Source organism: Athene noctua, chromosome 18 (assembly GCF_965140245.1).
Source record: "Athene noctua chromosome 18, bAthNoc1.hap1.1, whole genome shotgun sequence".
Classification (NCBI taxonomy): Eukaryota; Metazoa; Chordata; class Aves; order Strigiformes; family Strigidae; genus Athene; species Athene noctua.
Window position 1 is genome coordinate 1,650,889 of NC_134054.1, and position 17,277 is coordinate 1,668,165.

A 17,277-nucleotide genomic window follows, 5' to 3' on the forward strand; every position below is an offset into this window, starting at 1 on the left:
TTCTGCCCTGAAGTACAAGGGCTCAAGGACTGAGGTTGATGTACCCTTAGCTGGTGGTGTGAGATCTTCCTTTAGAAGTGGCTGACGAGCCTGGGCTGGGCTGTGCAGCTGAAGCCCAGCACCTTCTCCTGGCCGTGTCTTCTCACCCTCTTCCTTGGGCTCTGCAGGTCGCACTGTGTTTCTCTCCAGTCGGTAGCAAGCTGCGTGTCCGCAGCAGGAGGTTTCCCGCCATCATTAGCTGCACGGCCATAGACTGGTTCCAGGAGTGGCCGCGGGAGGCCCTCGAGTCTGTCAGCCTTCGCTTTCTGCGAGAAACAGAGACTGTGGAGGTGAGCACCTCACCCGCCGGCATCCTGGGTTTGAGCTCCTCTCAGGGGTGTGGGCGCTGGCCACCCCTGGCCACGCGGTGCTGGTGGCAGCCAGGTGTGACCTCATCCCCCCGCTCAGTGCCTCGCATAACGAGGACGGTATTACACAGAGGGTTTGCTCACTTTTATTGCCCTCCAACATGGACCCAGGACATCTGGGTGACTTCGGAGAGGATTTGCATAAAGCTTAATCAAACCATGCTTGAAGTGCAGTCCAGGCTTTTCAGGGAGGGGCATGGACCTTAGCAGAAGTGTGGCCATGGGCACCACACTCGTGTGTGTTTGTACACTCATGGTATTGCCAGTGAAAGGACTGCTCTCCTAGCAAGGGAGACAGCTTACGAATCAGTGCAGAAAATAACATAATGCTTATGATTATTGCAGGAAACATACACTTTTCCCTCCACATGCATGTCTAAGCATCTGTAATTCTGAAGGTCAAAAATATATCAAGCTCTCATTGATGACAACCTGCTACTAGACTAAAAGACATTCTGTTTGTTTATCTTTTCTGAGCAGGATTTTGAAAGAATAAAGTCCACAATGTTTCTTTTTATGAGTGTGCACTTTCCCCATTTGTACAGGAAAAAAGCCCAAATTTATACTTAAAAGGCTGTTATTTTGTAGAGCTGAATGCTAGAAAAATTGCTTGGAAAAAGATAAAGTATAAGATACAAAGATAAAAAAGAAGGTATAAAGTACACAAGCAGACAAAGTTATTTTAGAGATAACAAATGAAAAGGGATCAACTCAGATGTTACATCCTGGATTTTGCTTCAGCAGAATAAAAACTTAATTCCTTTATATATGGCACTGCTATATATAGTTGTTCTGTCTAAAATATTTTCTTCTTGTCTTCTCATCTTACCTTTAGGATTCAGTGAAAGAGTCAATAAGCAAATTCATGGCCTATGTCCACACAAGTGTCAACAAGATATCCCGATTGTATCTGAGCAATGAGCGACGATATAACTATACCACTCCAAAGTCATTCCTTGAGCAAATCAAACTATATCAGAATTTGCTACTGAAAAAGGGCAAGGATTTAAAAGCAAAAATGGAGCGGCTGGAGAATGGCCTGGAGAAGCTCAACAGCACATCTGCACAGGTAAACAAACCCCTTGGGGTTCAAAGCGGATGGTTTTCCTTGTTTCTCTGTTAGAGACATCTCTGCATCCTGGTTCAAAGGAGAACTTTACAGGCTGAAACTGTGCAGGGTGTACAATTTGTGCTAGATCCTGGATCTAGTTGGGCTTCAACTAGTTCCTGGAGGAGCAGCAGTTATGTTCTGTACTGAAAAGGAGGGGGGAAGAGATGTTTGTCCAGTCACTGCTCTTTGGGTGGTGCTAATCCCAAATGAAAGTAAGTAAAATGAGATAGGGATCCAGGTGGCTATGTGCATCTCCTAGTGAAATTATATTTCAGCTGTGATGACAAAATAGCTTATAGAATACAGGAAGATCAGTGATTTTTGGAGTTGCATCCAGGAAAACTACAGTGACTTCATCAAGAATCCTCTCTTTCAAACTAAATAGAACATCCTTTTAAAATAAGACTGATTTTCATTTTTCCTTGCATTATGCTATCCATCTTTAAGGAATACTAATGCATGTCTGAAATGTAGATTAGCCATCCCAAAATCACCCTGCTGAAGAGCAGCACTGGCACTCCTCTGTGGTAAAGACTAGATGTTGTTCTGAATATTTCACAAACCTCTCAAACTGCCTTTCAGAACTTTGCTGTCTACATCTGTTGCTAAACTCTTATTTTGCTCTATTTCATATTCTATTAACTCTTACAAATGTCCACTTTCAAGCTTCTACTGTGGTAATAGTCTTCTCCTGAAGCTGCTCCAAAGAAATGCAGGTGTCAGTGTGAATGAAGGACTGGCAGGTTCAACCTCTTCCATATATATGCTCTGGATAATGCTGATGTCATAAATCGTATCTGTCACACTTGATAGGATATGTGCCTTACTGGAGGGTGATGCATGGGCTCTATTAGTGCCTCTCAGCTCTGATAATCTACATTTCACTTCAAACAGTTGCTTTCTTCATGCTGCAGGACAGGTCTTTGAGAAGACAGGAGGGGAGTGGGGATGTTTCAAGTCCCCTTAGCGGCTTGCAGCATCTCCTTTGTAAGGATGCGACTGAGGCTGAACAGCCAGTAGTAGAGAGCACCCATCACAACCAGTGACACCTACCAGAGTAATAAGTACGTGTCCTCACTGTAAAGCAGACCTTACATCTACCTTAGCTATGGAGGAAAGTAAGTTTGCTGACCTGTGGGGTGCTGCTGTTCCTGATGATGCCCCAGTGGTGGACAAGATGGGTTAGGTCTATTTTTCATTGGGAGCAACTAATATGAAACTAACCTTCTGAGAGAAAACAAATCCCTGTAGTGTCGGTCAAACATGGGAACCCTTCTGTATCCTTCAGGCATATCTTCATACGGGTGTTATGTTGGCAAGGGTTCTCTGACAAGCCACAAAACAGCTGCTGAGCAGTGATGGAGGACAGGGGAGGAGATTGGAGGCCACAGCATCTGTGGGTCTTGGAGGTTTTGCTATTACAAGAAGGATAAAAGAACACAAGGTTCATGTCTGGTTGGAGTAAGGCTGGGGTGAGAAGTGTCTGTTTATGAAGTTGATTAAGATGCAGAGCAGTGAGGACAAATATGTCAAATTTGAATCTAAAATTAGCACTGGGGGCCTAAAATTAAACACCTAAATTATCAGATGTGCGCAATAGTCAAAACTGCTCTTGATTTGAAACCAGAGTGTGGATATTTAGCAGTATTGGAAATCATACCAGAACATTCAATCTTGAATATGGATTTAAAAATCTGAACTTTATATTCACTCATGCAAATGGTTGGTCTTGGTGCTGAGGAAGTGACAAGTCTTCTGTCCCACTTTGGAGTGCCATGTTCAGGTTGTGTTCATGGTGCTTGGAAGCGATAAGCCGTGGGTTTTTTATTTTCAAAGCAAAGGAGGAGGATTATGATACCTGTGTAGGACCCGGTTGTGCCTTAGAGCTGAGGACTAGTGCTCCCATCATCAGCATTCTCCAGATTCCTGCTGCTCAGATGCCCTGACAAGTTAGTTATGATTTTTATGTATTTCTATAGACTGTCAGTGTAGCCTCAGCATGAGGGCGCTGTCGTGCCCAGTAATGCAGGGTACTTTTTGACTAAGTCATTCCTGTTTCAAAATAACCTCTCCCTTTCCTTTTACTCTTCTCCCCCCTACCTGCTCTTTTTTATCTTCTGAGATTTGTACCTCTTGATACTGTTGAACAACTTTTCTTCTAAAGAAATGTTTTCCATTAGCTTACATGCCTCACCATCTTTCCCTGAAGAGAGTGACTGTCCTCAGTACTCAGAAAAGCAGAAGCCAGCTTCCAGTTATTAGGACGTAATAGACTTGGGAAGATGTGTGGGATGAGTCATTTGTTTTTCAGAGTGATGTTTGCTACGAAGAGGTCAATGCTCTGTTCAGAGCCTGTTACCGTGTAATTTTTAGGATGATTTTGGTTCATATTGCATCACTGGATTCCAGATTCAAGTCTTGCCTGCTCTATCAATTAATCGCTGACCTTTGTGATGTATTTTGTGTTCTTGAAGCAAGGCAGGGACAATCAGATAAAATGAGTCTTCTGGGAGCCTGCCCTCCAGGTTTCCTATTCTTTAATAATTCTTATGCTGTCCTGGTGGTAGGCGCTTCTCCCTTCCCTGTTGGACTCACAGTACATTACCCTTGAATCTCTCATTTGCTTTGCTCTTTCTGTTTCTACCTCGCTGTACTAATTGCTTATCAGATTGTCCTGGACTCAGGAAGCTGGTCTTTCACATTTCTTATCACCGTTTGGGACCAAATACTGACCCTTTTGTGGCTAGTAATGATATTCCATGTGCTAAAGCACACGCTGGCTCTGTCTGCTCACATCTTGATCTGGTTATTTTCCTAGTGGTGCGTATGGGAAGGAGGTCAACAGCATTCTCTCCTCTTTGGCATGACAGTCTGCTGTGATTTTTCCATGCCACCTCAGTCTCTCTTTATACTGTTATTCTCTTGTAGTTCTTGTTTTCTTCTGCTTACCAGCTACATGTTACCCAAAAGGCATCTTCAGCTTTCACCAGAGTTGGCAGACCCTGGAAAAGTCCGTGGTGTTTTTCTCACCATGGATGTGGTAATGACTCTTCTGTGGTGGGTCTGGAAGCACATGTCTGTGACTGCTCCACAGCACAGCAGGGTCCAATGTGCTGGCAAGAACCTAGCAGGACAGGTGACTGCAGCACCCTGAACTGCACCGCCTGCTGTGAGAGGTCACGTCTTTGAAGAGGTGTGAACCCCCAATCCTGTGCTCTGGTTTTGCACATAAGAGTCTCTTCCTGCCCCTCCATATGAAGCTGCTTCTTTCTATCTTTTTTAGCAACATCCTGTGAGCCTGGTGGCCCTGTTGTCCAATGCCAGTGTCCATGTGCCAGGTTCCACTGCTGCATGAATGCGTTCCTCATGCCTTTTAGCGCCTTCCTGAGCACTTTCTAGGAGACTGATGGGTTTCTGATATTCAACCTTCCCCTTGCATTGAGTGTTGCTCATTTCCTTTGCCCAGAGGTGGAGTGGGCTGACCTTGACTGGATGCCAGGTGCCCACCAAGCCATTCTATTACTCCCCTCCTCAGCAGGACAGAGCATGGAGAAAATAAGATGGAAAAGAACTCATGGGTTGAGATAAGGACAGGGAGATCACTCACCAATTTGCCAGTCACGGGCAAACCAGACTTGACTCAGGGAAATTAATTTAATTTATTGCCAATCAAATGAGAGTCGGGTAATGAGAAATAAAACAAAATCTTAAAACACCTTCCCCCCACCCCTCCCTTCTTCCCGAGCTTAACTTCGTTCCTGATTTCTCTACCTCTTCTCCCTGAGTGTCACAAGGGGGGCAGGGAATGGAGGTTGCAGTCAGTTCATCACCCGTTGTCTCTGCTGCTCCTTCCTCCTCAGGGGGAGGACTTCTCACACTCTTCTCCTGCTCCAGCGTGGGCTCCCTGCCACAGGAGATGGTCCTCCATTCACTTCTCCAAGGTCAGCCCTTCCCACAGCCTGCAGCTCTTCCCGATCTGCTTCAGCATGGGTCTTTTCCACGTGTCCTTTCCACGGGGTGCAGTCCGTCAGGAAAAGTCTGCTTCAGCATGGATCCCCTGTGGGGTCACAAGTTCTGCCAGCAAACCTGCTCCAGCATGGGCTTCTCTCTTCATGGGTCCACAGGTCCTGCCAGGAGCCTGCTCCTGCATGGGCTCTCCACAGAGTCGCAGCCTCCTTCGGGCATCCCCCTGCTCTACTGTGGGGTCCTCCCCGGGCTGCAGGTGGAGATCTGCTCCCCCGTTCCCCTCCCTCAGGCACAGCTGTCTCACCACGGGCTGCCCCACGGGCTGCAGGGGAACCTCTGCTCCAGGCCTGGAGCCCCTCCTGCCCTCCTTCTGCACTGACCTTGGGGCCTGCAGAGCTGTTTCTTTTACATATTCTCTACTCCTCTCTTCGGCTACAGTTGCACAGTTGTACAGCAACTTTTTCCCCTTCTTAATCATATTATCCCAGGGGTGCTTACCACTGTCACTGATGCTGGCCAGCGATGAGCCTGTCTGGCAGCCGGCTGGTGTTGGCTCCATTGGACCTCGTGGAAGCTTCTAGCAGCTTCTCACAGAAGCCACTCCTGCAGCTCCCTGTTACCAAAACCTTGTTATGCAAACCCAATCCATGAGGCCAGATCAATAGGACTTCCTGGCTTCAGTCTCCACAACGTCATCACTTCTTATTTGTCTCCATCAGTCTTCATCCTCTCCATCTGAGCACCAGCTCCAAGGAACAGGCATTGTTTAATACTTTCCATGCTGTTCTCCTTTTGCATCATGGTGGTTTGCATGTGATGTTATAGCATCATGGTGTTACCTGGGATATTGTTGGTAGCTCTGACCAGGAGTGCCAGGGACTCAAGAGTGACCAAGGAAGAGCAACCTGGAAATATGCTCGAAGGATGGTGGATGGCTCTGTTGCTGATCTGAATGGTTTATAACACTGCTGGCTTTCATCGGGTGGACTAGGAGTATGGGGGGGTGTCAGTGTAAGGAGGGAGACTGGGTGTGACTGTTGGAAAAGCTCTGGGCTGTGAGAGGAGCTGTGCAGAGAAGGTTTTCTGCGCACCCTGGGATAATACATGTTAGTGGTGGTTGGGCTTGGCCACCTCAGGATTTTAGAAGTGTAGTTTAATGGCTGCAGATATGACAAGCATCTGGGTTTTCCAAAGAAACAGAAAATAGCTCTGTGTACAAGCTGCAGTCCTTTTTGGATGAAAGGTCATTTTGGTGTGAGAGAAGGGAAGTTTGAGTACCTTCTGTTACTGTGACACTTGTAGACTGAAGAGAACTTTCATGCCTTTATTTCTAACGTTGTTCTGCCAAGACTGGCTCCACAGGCGTTGATGGGAGCACATTTAAGGTTTCCGCTGTGCCCGTTGCCTTCCTGGAGGCAGTGGCATGAGGCCTGCCTGCTCACTGGTGTCTCATCAAGCATTGTTATGTCTGGGCATTAGGATGTGTGGGAAGGGAGGAGAAATGAAAGTGCAGACTGTTTTTGCTGTGGATGAAAGTATAGCATTAAGGGAACCTTGTTTGCTATGCTGAGGGAGTGAAACTGGAAGAATAAAGTTCATAAATGTACATTCCCTGTGCCACCCCCAGAACATCACTAAAGACAGTGTTTCGTTATTTAGGCATTGCTTCTGTTTCTCCCTTTCCACTGCACAAACACTATTAAATTGTCTCTGCTGAACTGCGTTCGAGCTTTAGCCTCACTGGGGAAACATGTTTGTTTCCTTTCATGTTCTAAAATCCTGCTGTAGGTAAGGGGGGCTGGAGGACGTAGACGACCCCTGGATGTGGTGTAGTCTATTGGCAGAGGGTCCAGCAGAACCTCAGGGTCCACATCACAGCTCCAACTTGCATCGTTTCCACTGGGAATGCAACATGGAACTTGTGCCCAGCTGGGCAGGGGCCTTCACAGTAAAATACACTCTGGGCTTCTGAATATTTCAGGCAAAGCCCTAACTGAATTTCTTGCTTTTTTAAAATCCTGACAATGTTATAACAAGTCATTTACCCTTTCATTATTGCATGTGCTTGGCTGAAAGCAGGTTTTTGTCAGGACATTTTTGTGTTCTCACAGGCTGTGCTGGGGGCTGAGTTTACATCTGCTCATTTTGTAACGCTGTTGAGTATTAGTGGGTTTTAATCCCTTGCTTGTTTTGTTGTGGTTGTGTACACCCCTAAATCTCCCATTCCTATATATATCCAACACATGATTACTGATTTTTGGGCAAGAAGGTCACAAGCCATATCTGCCATCAGCAAAACCTCCCACTTCAATTTCCTGCAATCCTCCAAGATGTGCAGCTGAACAAGAAGCTGCCGCTGAGTTTGTCGACTGAAGGGATTATGTGCTCCTGCAAGCCCTGAGTCGTTTGGATTTACAGTCACGTCTTTGTCATGGTGAAAACAGCATTGTAGTGCCAGACAGCAGGAGATGACAATGGGTGAAGAGCACAAAGAGACTCCTAAGGAACCACTCTCCAGTTGAAGCTCATGCTGAACGTCAGTAGCTTCAGTTTATAAGATTGCATATTGTGCTCTCTCTTCTCGTATAAAAATGGAATATATCAACAAAAGTAAGTGTCTGACTTCACTTCTAGTAAGTATTTTTATATAGGTACTAATGTACCCCAGGAGCTCTAAGCAATCCTTTATCAGCCTAATGGCAGAACAGTGAAAAACTCTGTGGTCTCCACAGAGCCTGAGTAAAGTAATTGAAACAGGTGCTTTTAGAAAACAACTTTCTGTCTTCAAATGAGAGCTGGTGCAAGCTTGCCCACCATACAAATGCTTCAGCCTGTTGCTGGAGAGGGCTCCTACCTTGCTGGGTGTGAGCAGCTGCTCTGTGGAGCAGTGTGTGAGGAGCTGCCACCACTGACAGACAAGTTTCTTGGTCACCAGCTGAATGGAAGATCCCTTCTCAAGCTCATTTGACACTGCATTTTAAAGCCCCTCAAGCCTTGGACCTTTGACAAGGGCTGACAAAGTCAGCAGATCCCAATCATAATCTTTCTGATGTGAAAAATGCCCTTCCTGCCACAAGTCTGTAGGACCTGATGGCTGCAAGGGAACTGATGGGGTGCTGCCTCTGCCTGGTGTGTGTGGGGCGTGGGATGGAGGGGTGGGCGAGTGGCGAGGTGCACCTGGGCGAGCAGGCAGCCTGGGGAGTACTGGTCCCTGGTGTACAGGTCCTCCTCAAAACCTGCACACAGTGAAACACCATGTGCTCTGTTCTGCTGGTGTCAAGGTTAAGAAGCGAAAGAACGTGTAGATGAGTTGTAGCATGTGTCATCTCCACTGCAAAACACACGTGCACCGTGCATGTGCGTCTCTTTTACCAGGATGTGATGTAGCATCAGATCTCGTGTTCAAAGCTGGATGTATTTGGCTTTATAGTGATAGAAGCTTCCTGCAAAGTCTGGTCCATGGTGAGGCTCCTGGATGTACAAAAATAATCCCAACAATAGATGAAATCAAAGCTTCCACCTATTTCCCACTGGATCCTGCTCAAAGCAGCATTCATGTTGCCCTGGAACCTCTGTCCAGTTTCCAAGCAGAGGCAGTGCGCAGGGGTGGGACAACCTCCTCAGCAGTTCATCCTGCTGGTGTTGGTTTCTCCCCTGCTGGGTTCCTTGCTCTTGCGTGGCTGAGCCAGCATGTGAACCATGTGCATGGGCTCTCCAGCTGTGACCCAAGCAACCATAAGCAAAGGAGAGCAGCAGTACCCTGCTAACAGCTAGAAATACTGCTTTTCTGTGCTGCCAGGACATTGCTTGCTTTACACACAGGCTCTCCACACTTTTGGGTACTGCTCAACCCCACCTGAGTATGAACCTGTGCTTCTGGACAGGGTGAGGAGCAGATTGGTGAGTGCTTATGTTCCCACATTTGTTTCTTCTCTCTAGGTGGATGAGCTGAAGGCCAAGCTGGCAGCCCAAGAAGTGGAACTGAAGCAGAAGAATGACGATGCTGACAAGCTGATCCAAGTGGTGGGGGTGGAGACAGAGAAAGTGAGCAGGGAAAAGGCAATTGCTGATGAGGAGGAGCGGAAAGTGGCACTCATCACCCAGGAGGTCGAGCAGAAACAGAAGGACTGCGAGGAGGACCTGGCCAAAGCTGAACCTGCCCTGGAAGCTGCTCAGGCTGCTCTGAACACCCTCAACAAGGTAGGGTGAAGATTCCAGTCTGTCCTCTCTGGATTGTGGTGAGGCAGTGTCATCTGTTAGTCCATGGTTTTGGGCATTGTATTGACCCTCCTCTAGCTTCTTCCCAGCTGGTGCATACTTGGTCCTTGGTGTAACTTGGAGCAGCCACAAGACTGCACCAAGCCAGCCTTTGCTCATGGCCACGGAGGAAGAACTGGAGGTGGGTGCTTTGTTTGCACCTCTTCTCCACTGTCTCTTGTCCTGCCCCACAAGGTAAGGGAGGTAACCTTACTGTCACCCTTCTTCATGACCCAGGGAAGAGTGTCTCAGAGTGATCACCAATTCTGTACCTCTGTCTTGCTGTCTGGGCACTCAGACCTTTCTGCTAGCGTGGAAGAAGACATGCATGATGGATGACTGAACTCCAGGGCAGGGGCACAGGCCGGATCTTGGTCCAGAATTTTCTGAGGCTGTTATCCCTGAAATATGGGGAGGCTGCAGGTGCTCTCAGGATGACTGGTTGTCAGCTGTCCTGTGGCAAGGAGCTGGTCACAGCAGAGGTGCAGGAGGTGTTTCAGGACAGGCTGGGTGAAGCCCACGCACCCCTTTGTTTCAGTGAGAGACAGTATTGATGCTGTTTGTTTGAGGTATTTCTGTGCAAGTGCACAATCAGCACAGAGGAGCTGAGAACACTCCAAAATACCAACAAGACAGATTTTACACCCAGTTACTCTGTGAACCTTTCTCCCCCCACAATGTAGTTGGTGCTGAGAATGTTGCACAGACAGATCTCATGTGAGCCCTGCAGACCAGTGTTGGTGGGTGGGGGGCTGGAGTCTGTGGCTGTGGTTGGCAGCAAGCATGGGCATCCTCTAAGTTCCCATGTCACATGTCTCCTCCTTTGGAAAGGGATCTGTGATAGGAAGGATCATGTCCACCTCTGAGTCTGTGACACAGTGGGGTAAGTGCCTTCCTGCAGCCCATGGCAAATGCCTTGCTTGGCCAAGGGGGAAGACAAGGTCAGGGAAGCAGGATCAGTGATCCAAAGGTGCAGAGGGGAGAGTTGGTGACTACTTGAGCTCATCTGGGCATCCTTCCCTCATGTGTTCCCTGCTGTTGGAAGGACAAAACCTAGTGGCCTGTGGGTTTGGACTGATCTTCTCCAGCTATATTGGGGTGGGATTTGCCTTGTTCTCTCTTTGCCCAAGACATTCCTCAGGTCTTGTTGAGCATGATGCTCAATGTCTGATACATACAGCTTGGCTCCACAAGTGCACTCATGGGGTGGCTTTTGGTTTGGCAAAATAAGTGCTGTCACGGAAGTCTCATTCCATGTTTGGGTTTATCCAGTACTGGGGATTCTTGGGTAGGGAGAGGACCTGTACTTCAGTAGTGTCTTTGGGCTGGGCAGAAAACTGTTGTGGGTGGTGGGTAGTTGGCTGCCAAGTGCGTGGTGACGTCTTGGTAGAGCCGTGCATTGCCACAGACAAGGTGACTCCAAAGGAAGATGTAATTGAGAAAATGTATAACAAGGACATAAAGGACTGCTTGGACTGCAGGAAACTAATTGATTGGTTTAGGGAAGGCTTTTGATACCTTGGAAAGTTTTTCCTCCAAGGGTGCTCCAGTAGTTCCTGTTTGAAACATGGCACCTTGAGAAGTGCCCCAGAGACACATACCTATAATTTATCTTGGTCTGCAGTTCACGCAGCATCTTGGAGCAGCCAACTCCTGCTGCACCCACGGCAGAGCAGTGGCCACACACCAAGCACAGATAGAAAATGAGTTATTCTCATGATCACATCAAAGCGTGGCTCAATCATGCCTCAGACCATGGCTTAATCATAGCTCTCTTAAGGGAGAGGACATCAACTTCACATCATCAGGAATGGGTTTTCTGTTTGAATAGCTTTCAGGAAGCATGTGGCTTTGTTGCAGAGATGTGTTGCTTTGTCTCTTGTTCCTGTTTGGGAAAGGACTGTACAAAGGGAAAATATTTGTCTCTTCATTAATTTTGGTTTTGTACTGGAGCTGTAGAATATCTCATTAGGCAAAGATTAGGGAGATGCTGGAATTTTCACTAGGGACCTGTAAAGCAGCAATAGCAGAGCACTGGAAGGCATGGTCTCCCTTACCTTCTGATTGGAGATACATCAGAGAGCTTGACCTGGTTGCTGACATGAATAATCAGCAAAATTTATGTGTGTATATATAGTTTCTCCCCAATTATCTGTCATCTTATTTGGACAGCATTGTTATATGCAACACTGATAAGGAAAAAAAAGTGCGAAAAGCTGTCGAGTATAATGCAGTAATAAATATATCTAGTCAGCTACCAAGCAGCTCAGTAAGTATGTGGATACATGGATGTTTCTGTGCCAGTGTCACCTGCTAGTTTGAAAGAAGAGCAGCCATGTCCATTCAGAATCATATCTTTTGCAGGTAGGCTGTGTGGGGAGGGAAGCAACAGGCGATATCTTTTCCCTAATCCCAGGCAAAGGATGAATGAGGCTGGTCAGCAGACTGCTGGTTGCCCTTGGTGTTTTGTAAAAAGCCCAACTTGCCTAGATGGGATGGCTGCTGTAAAGCCACATGTCTCTGCCATGGTGTGCAGGAACCGGGCTGGCACCCAGGCTGTCCCTGGCATTATGGGCAGGTGATCTGAGGGCCACACAAGAGAATGGGCTGCAGTGGTTTTTTGCCATTTCCAGGATTAACAGGGCACTAACCCAAAGGATCAGCCTTTCCTGGCAGGGCAGAGATCCTGCATGAAATTTGCAGCTGGAGGAGAGGAGGAGAGTAGCATGGAGGAGTGGGAGCAGAGTGGAGGAGCATTAGGCAGTTATGGGTGGACCTGTTGCTCCCAGGGAGATGGACTCATCTGGGCAAAGCAGGGCAGGGGTGGCAGCTAGCAAGGTGTTAACCTCTGGCATGGGCATTTGCAGCAGTGCAGCCCATTTGCATTCCCCAGGGCTGATGGCAGGTGACTCCTGCAATGGAGACACACTGCTGCTGGAGGCACTGCTGTGCCGCCTGTGCGCCTGCAGCCAAGTTTCCAGCTGGATGGATTTCCATCTCCTCCTTCCTTGCTGCTGGCTGCAAAGTGGTCTTGTGTTTGGTAAAGAATGCCTTAGCCCCATTAAACCAATATTTATCATTTGTTACTGCAGTCAGAGCAGCCCCTGTTCATGAGACGCTTCCCAAGAAATGGTAGTTAACAAGTAATAAATTTGTGGGTTTCTTTTTTTGGTAAGCAAGTTATTCCAACAAAACTGCAAATACTTCACTTGATCAGTGTGTGATCAGGTGAAGGGGGCCATGCCATGTACATTACTTTCTGATCAGGCACAACTTAAACCCAACTCGATTTCTGCTCCTTTTTTTGTGTGGTGGGAGGATTATCTTTCTTGTGCTTTAAATAATCCTCTTTGGTGCCTTCAAAACCATCCATAGTCATGCTGATCTCTGGAGGGGGTGGGCCAGCTCAGCTGGTCTTCAGCAGGATTTAGCTGTCTCTGTGTCCCTCACAATTTAAACTTTCCTTTTCCTTTTTTCCATTTGATCCAAGAAGTGACTGTAGGCTGGCTCAGACCAGCTTCGGCTGGGCAGTGCCTGCACCGGGGGAAGCTGCTGCAGCCATTTGTGTCCCCTGCTTTAGTATTAATGCCTTTTGCAGGATTTGGTGGCAATGTGAGTCCCTGCGACAAATTCAGAGGCTTTTTAAGATGTTAAAAAGCAATAATTATATACATATATGAGATAATTATATATATATAAGAATTAATTTAGGTAATTATTATATGGACCATGATGAATGACGTGCATTATGATACACCCAGCACAGAACACCTGCAAAATAAAAAAATGCAGACCCAGGTCTGATAGTGAGCTTGAAAATGCAGGACATAAGGTTTTAGAGACAAAAATGTAATTTTAACTCTTACAGTACATTTCGTCTGCTCACCTTGTGAGTGTGGCCGGGCTCTCTCAGGATTTGCATCCCCTGGGCCCTAAGGCCTGAATGATGTGAAGCTCAGTGGATCTGATGTTTTGGCATCATCACCTTTTCGAGGGGGGTGGGAACGGGTCGATCATAGCACATGGGCTCTGGGACTGCCTTCCCCTGCCTGTGGGCCTGTGCTTGGCACAAAGCCCTTTCCGAGAGGAGGCAGCAGCTGTCCTGCAGAGACAGCTGGGAAGTCTGTGCCCCCTTGGAAAGGAGGATGGGGCTTGGCCAGTGCTGCTCAGTCTTTGCACAGGTTACAGTGAGCAGAAGACAGTGAAAATATCAAAAGCACGAACTTCTCATGCAATTGTCTGCAGTGTCTCCTCTGGAGACGGTCCAGAGGCATTTGAAGATGCCATAGCTGCTGGTGCTCCTAAGGCAGGTGGCACGCAGTGTCAGCCACCTGCCTGGTTTCCATCCAGGGATACTCTGGTGTGCAGAAGAATGATTCAGAGTGATCTATTAAAAAGCAACTTGATGCCATCAGACAAACAGGCTGAGCTCCTTTTACCTGGTACCCAAGTTGCATTCAGTGTGGCTCTTGGTGTGGACTTGGCCTGTCCTCTTCCCATGGTGCCAGAGACTCTCAGAGTAAATGATGAAAGTGCCCCCCCTGCTGCCCAGGTCTTTCTCAGTCTCCTGGGCAGGACAGCATCATCCTTCCCCCCATTCAGGGTAGTAGTGTCACTGTAACTGTGATGTCATGGAAGTGCTCACCTCCTAGCGAAAAAGTAACGATAGCAGCTCAGCATCCCATTTCCACCGAGATGCTGTTAAACACAGGCTGCTTTGCCAGAGCCCCCAGTGCCCCCGAGCGCCAGGCCCCGGCACGGCGGGGCTGGGGACAGGCCATGTGCTGCTCCTGGCTGAGCTGAGCAGGGTGCTCAGGACAGAGGAGGGCATGTTGGGGTGCTCGTCTGTGCTCACGCTTGGCTCCATGTCATTGAGCATGTTAATTAGAGGCATCTTACCCTGAGGATGCACACAGCTCCCAAAGGCCTGTCTTTATCAACTTGACTAATAACAAAGGCTAAAAGCAAGCACAGACCCATTTAAAACAGATTCATAGCAGATACCTCTATCAGAAAAATGGATGCTCAAAAGTACCACACTATCCCACCGTAGACAGAAACAGATAGAAGCAGAATATCAGAATATATAGATTAAAAACTATTCAAAACTGGTAGAAACAGGAACTGGCAGAAGTCAGTTTTTCTTAAACTAGTGTTGAAACAGCCCTTATCCTTATTTTAACGACAACATAGCATCTGAGAACAGCTGATTCACCTGTCCTGGTTTTTCCTACATAAAAGGTAACTTGCATGTATGTGGAGAGAGGATTTTAGATATCAGCAGATCAAACCCTCAGCATTGCGTTGTTGTCACAGTTTCAGGTGTGTTAGGAGATGTGTGCTTTCACCACAATTCAGGTTTTTTTGCTAAACTTAGCCACTTAATACTAGGGACTCGCTAAAACTGCCTGTGTTGATAGTGGAGGAGTTGGGAACTCCTCCTTGCACAAGGGTGTCCTGAGAGATAAGCTGATTCTCATGAGGGGACTGCCTCTTCACCCTGAGGACTGCTCTCCTGCTGAAGGTGCTTGGTTGAAGTGTCTGTGTTTGGGCTGGGTGATGGCCCTGTGGAAACAGGAGCACACACAAATAATTCAAGACCTTAACACATGGGTGTCTGGCACAGGGAGTAAAGCATAAAGGGAAGCTCTGCAAGGCAGTTTTAAAGGGACTGGGGGCTATTTATAGAGGTTGTTATTTGGAAAGGTTCTTTTATCCGTACCCCAATCTTCTGCGAGGACAGAAAACCTCTTGCTCTGCAAGCAGCAGGACTGGCAGCAGGGAAAGGGTTGGGAGCCTGGGAAGGAACACTGTGCTGTGCTGGTCCCAGGTGAGATATAAGAAGCTGGATGCAGAGAATTGAGCACATGGGCTGTAAACACGCACAGTGGTGATTTAAAGGCAGAGATGTTTGGGACAAGAGAAACCCAATTTATCAGATTGATAGCTTAGGAGACTGACTCTATTAGTGACAAAGTAAAAAGAAAGCCCATTCATTTTCGTCTAACAACCTTGTTTTCCCATTTTCAGAAGAATCTGACGGAGCTGAGGTCCTTTGGGTCACCGCCTTCAGCTGTCAGCAATGTCACAGCAGCTGTGATGGTGCTGATGGCCCCAGGGGGAAAGATTCCCAAGGACAGAAGCTGGAAAGCAGCAAAAATTGCCATGGCTAGGGTGGATGGCTTCCTGGACTCCTTGATCAAGTTTGACAAGGAGAACATCCACGAGAACTGCCTCAAAGCTCTTCAGCCCTATTTACAAGATCCCAAGTTTAAACCCGAATTCGTGACCACCAAGTCCTACGCCGCAGCCGGCCTCTGCTCCTGGGTGGTAAACATCGTGCGCTTCCACGAGGTGTACTGCGACGTGGAGCCAAAGCGACAGGCTCTGAGCAAAGCCAACGCGGAGCTGGCAGCCGCCCAGGACAAGCTGGCCAGCATCAAGACCAAAATTGCTGTAAGTGCTTGCCCTTTGGTGGGACTCATCACTTAGTCACTGTGTGGGGAGAAATCCACTTTGGAGAAAGCTGCTTCTCTGCACTCATGTATTTTTAGGGGTAGGGTGGAAATCCAAAGATTCAGTAGATTGTATTTTTTTCTATCCCGTTTATTGCTGCTTTATACATTTCATCTGATCTCCTCCAGCCTTGCTTACATTTTAAGAGGAAGACTAATTATTAATTCTTATTTTTCCTGCCTAATTTTTAAAATGTAAGTTACTGCTACTCATGGATCCTCAGAAAACCTGTTATCTCAAAGCAGTGCGTTCCCAGCGTGCTGCACAAGGGCCAGGAAGAGGAACTGGAGGCTGATTCAGAGTGCTGGTAGCACAGAGCTGGGCTGGGCTGGCTCCCTGCACTCAGTCCCTAGCAATGGTCATGTTTTACAGGTTGATGATGGCTCTAGTAGGAGCCCAATAATTTGTCACAGCATGGGTCCCTGTCAGAATATCTTGTTCATTATCCTTATTTAGATTTTTGCTATTTCAAAAAAAGAATAATTAAATATTCACTGAATAGAAGAAATTACTGTGTGCTTAAAAGTACATTTTTACAGAGAGTAGCTTCTAGCCTTTCTCCTTTTCCTTCAGAAAATTATCTCTATATTCAAGGCATACTGCTTTTCTCCCACCCTCCATCCCTGGCCAATACCTTCTCTAATAGAAAAGTGTGAAAACCAGCTGGGGGGAGCCCACCAGCCCACCTCTCAGATGGCAGCACAGCATCCCATCACTTGCTGTTCTCCAGGTCCTTCCCAGAGCAGGCAGTCACCGCTTGCACTCCAAAACCTGCCTTGTTTTAAGGTGCTGTGGATCTGGGATCCCTCTTCATGAGCGAAGGATCCTCTGTGGCTGTGCTTTCGTACTGACACCACAGCTCATGCAAAATCACCTTTAATAACCAAGGTGTGTTGGCAGTCCGGCTAATGGATTGTCCTTAAATAGGTGTCTTTGAGATACACACCTGGAGAGGGACAGCACAGTCCCTTCAGCTGAGCTCAGAAGAGTACTCCTCTCTTCCACCAGCACATCTTCATG

General features: G+C 47.4%; 1 protein-coding gene across 1 annotated transcript in view; it reads left to right on the plus strand.

Annotated features, from left to right (window-relative positions):
• The window catches only part of DNAH9 (dynein axonemal heavy chain 9), a 213,293-nt gene that overhangs the window by 98,239 nt on the left and 97,777 nt on the right, over window positions 1-17,277 (plus strand). The window contains exons 47-50 of the mRNA XM_074922361.1: window positions 168-329; window positions 1,243-1,476; window positions 9,424-9,684; window positions 15,772-16,197. Coding sequence (XP_074778462.1) covers window positions 168-329; window positions 1,243-1,476; window positions 9,424-9,684; window positions 15,772-16,197 — 1,083 coding nt within the window. The remainder of the gene's footprint in view (window positions 1-167; window positions 330-1,242; window positions 1,477-9,423; window positions 9,685-15,771; window positions 16,198-17,277) is intronic.